Genomic DNA, 2334 nt, shown 5'->3' with positions numbered 1-2334 from the left:
CCCCTTTTTAAAAAAAAAAAAATGTTTTATATTTGAAGCATAGCAGTTCCTGATGGTTGGTTTCTAGTTGTGCAAAGGCTGTGGTCTTGTATCTAGTTGCATTTTCAATGTCCAGGTCATTGAAGAGAAGGTGAGGATGACCTCGTCACATCAGAAGCAAACTGACTTATGTATCCAGGGTTGATGAGATGGCTCAGTGGGTTAGGGTGCCAAGCCTGACAACATAAGTTCAATCCCCAGGACACAAGTGGTAGAAAAGGAGAACCAACTCCTGCAAATTATTCTCTGACTTCCTCTTGCTTACCTTGGCTTGCCTGTGCTACTCTCCACCACAAATAAATTAAAATCCAAGGAAGAAACATAAATCTAGCCAGGTGTGGTGGGACCCACCTATAAGCTCCCAACTTGAAGAGGATGAGGCAGGAGAATTGTGAGTTTTTGTCAGGGTCAGCCTGGTCTACATAGTGAAACCTTGTCTTTAAAATTATTTAAAAACCACACAAAAACAAACAAAAAATAAAAACAAAACAAAACCTGGATCCAGAGATATGCTAATGTTGTAAATGCCCTTTGAGTTGTCTGGGAAGTAAATCTTGGGCAGCTGCTCTTTATATCCATACCAATTTCTATAATGAGTGTGTGTTTGGACTTCCTGCTTACTGGGGGCTTTCGGGGATGAGTGAGTGTGACACCATATCTATATGATGCTTTACTGGTTAATGTTGGCTACTGGTGACTTGATTCATCTGCCTGAGAACTCTAGTCTATAAATACACTTGTCTGGGCTTGACTGGGAACTTATTAATAGCATGCTGGAAGACATATTAATGGGGGCTATAAAGATAAATTCATATTTATTAGACCATGAAAATAAAGTTTTGGAGATTTTCTTTTTAAATATAATTTTAGGTAGACCATAAATTTTCATCTGTTTCCTAAAACCTTCTGTTCTCTAAACTAGCCCATGTTTTAATTTGTTTTCTTAAATGTAGCAAAACATGTATGGACTAAAGTGGCATTGAGCTTTGTACAGTGTCTTGAGATACTTGTGCCAGGTGACAGGCGTGGAAGGCCGCCGATGATTTTGCGTGTGTGTCACACTTGGGTTACGGAAACCATGCTTTCCCTCTGGTGAGCGGATGGCAGGCGGTTTTCTGACAGATGCAGTCCTCCTGCTTGCCTCGTGGGAGCTATCTGATCTCAAGTATCTCTTCTGGGATGGGTGAGAGAATTGGGATGGGGGATTTTCAGAGAAACAGTTCACGGTTAATAAACAAAGGCCTCTTCCTGTTCTTATTTTTGTTGTGTATGTCCAGGATTTAGAAGAATTCTGCTTTAAGTTTTGCATCAATCATTTGACAGACGTTACACAGACTGCGGCATTTTGGCAAATGGATGGCCCCCTGCTAAAGGAGTTCATTGCTAAAGCCAGTAAATGTGGAGCCTTTAAGAACTGAAACCCGAGGCTGCTGGGCTGGGTGTGAGTGGGTGATGTGAGACTGCAGGTAAAACCTGCCAGGTCGCTTTTGTCACATCAGAGACAGTAGGAGTATATGAAGGATGCTTTTCATGAGCCTGTTTTTCACAGCTCTTCTTTCTGGATATGTGTACTTGAAATGGGATTTCCTTACATTTGGCTGAATGCTCCGAAAGGATGAAAGCTTAGTTGCTTTTGATTTTTTAATTTTGATGAGAGGATCTTTTGAACTGGGACTAAGGATGCTGGTGAGATGTTCCTGGACCTTTGGCGACACGCCTATTCACACTGCATGTGGAGGACAAGCCCTGCCATTGCTCCTGAGTGCTGCTCGCTGTCACCACCTTCCTTTGGGGCACCAGACTGTGGGAGGCTCTCAAGAAATACTGTCGGATATGCATCAGACCCATGTAAACAGTCAAGTGTTGAGGTTTGCCGAGATTCTCTTAAGATGTGGGCACTTCAGGCTGGAAAGATGGCTGAGCAGGTAAAGACTGTTATGACTGAGCCTGATGACTTAAGTCCCCAGGACCCTCATGCCGGAGAGAGCAAACTTGAAAAGTTGTCCCCTGATCGCCATACATGCACACAATAAAGAAGGGTAATCAAAATTAAAAGATTAGGTCCCGAAAGAGTAATGGCTAGAACTACTTGTGAGACAGGATACAGCAGCTTTGTTTGGTAAAGGAGAATGGTTTAGAACTCCTAATTCTGGACTTAGCCTGACACACTCACTCTCAGCAGTGTTTCATTAGGTTGCATTTGAGAGTGCAGTACACACTACCCCTCAGCCTCACCCTGTAAACACACACATTCTCTGTATCTGATCTTTTGTGACTTGTTTTTTTTTTTTTTTT

The 2334-nt window shown here is 42.4% G+C and overlaps 1 protein-coding gene across 6 annotated transcripts in view; it reads left to right on the top strand.

Annotated features, from left to right (window-relative positions):
- Rcbtb1 (RCC1 and BTB domain containing protein 1) overlaps positions 1 to 2334 on the top strand; it is a 56367-nt gene that overhangs the window by 38469 nt on the left and 15564 nt on the right. For 5 of the 6 annotated variants that reach the window (XM_026783184.1, XM_005355418.2, XM_026783182.1 and 2 more), the window contains one exon: positions 1317 to 2083. In XM_026783184.1, coding sequence (XP_026638985.1) covers positions 1317 to 1457 — 141 coding nt within the window. In that variant the 3' untranslated portion in view covers positions 1458 to 2083. Of the gene's footprint in view, positions 1 to 1316; positions 2084 to 2334 lie in introns of those variants that run through there. The other variant, XR_003377668.1, reaches the window with a different exon arrangement.

The sequence above is a fragment of the Microtus ochrogaster genome, chromosome 17, assembly GCF_000317375.1.
Source record: "Microtus ochrogaster isolate Prairie Vole_2 chromosome 17, MicOch1.0, whole genome shotgun sequence".
Classification (NCBI taxonomy): Eukaryota; Metazoa; Chordata; class Mammalia; order Rodentia; family Cricetidae; genus Microtus; species Microtus ochrogaster.
This window is presented reverse-complemented; position numbering and strand designations above follow the sequence as displayed.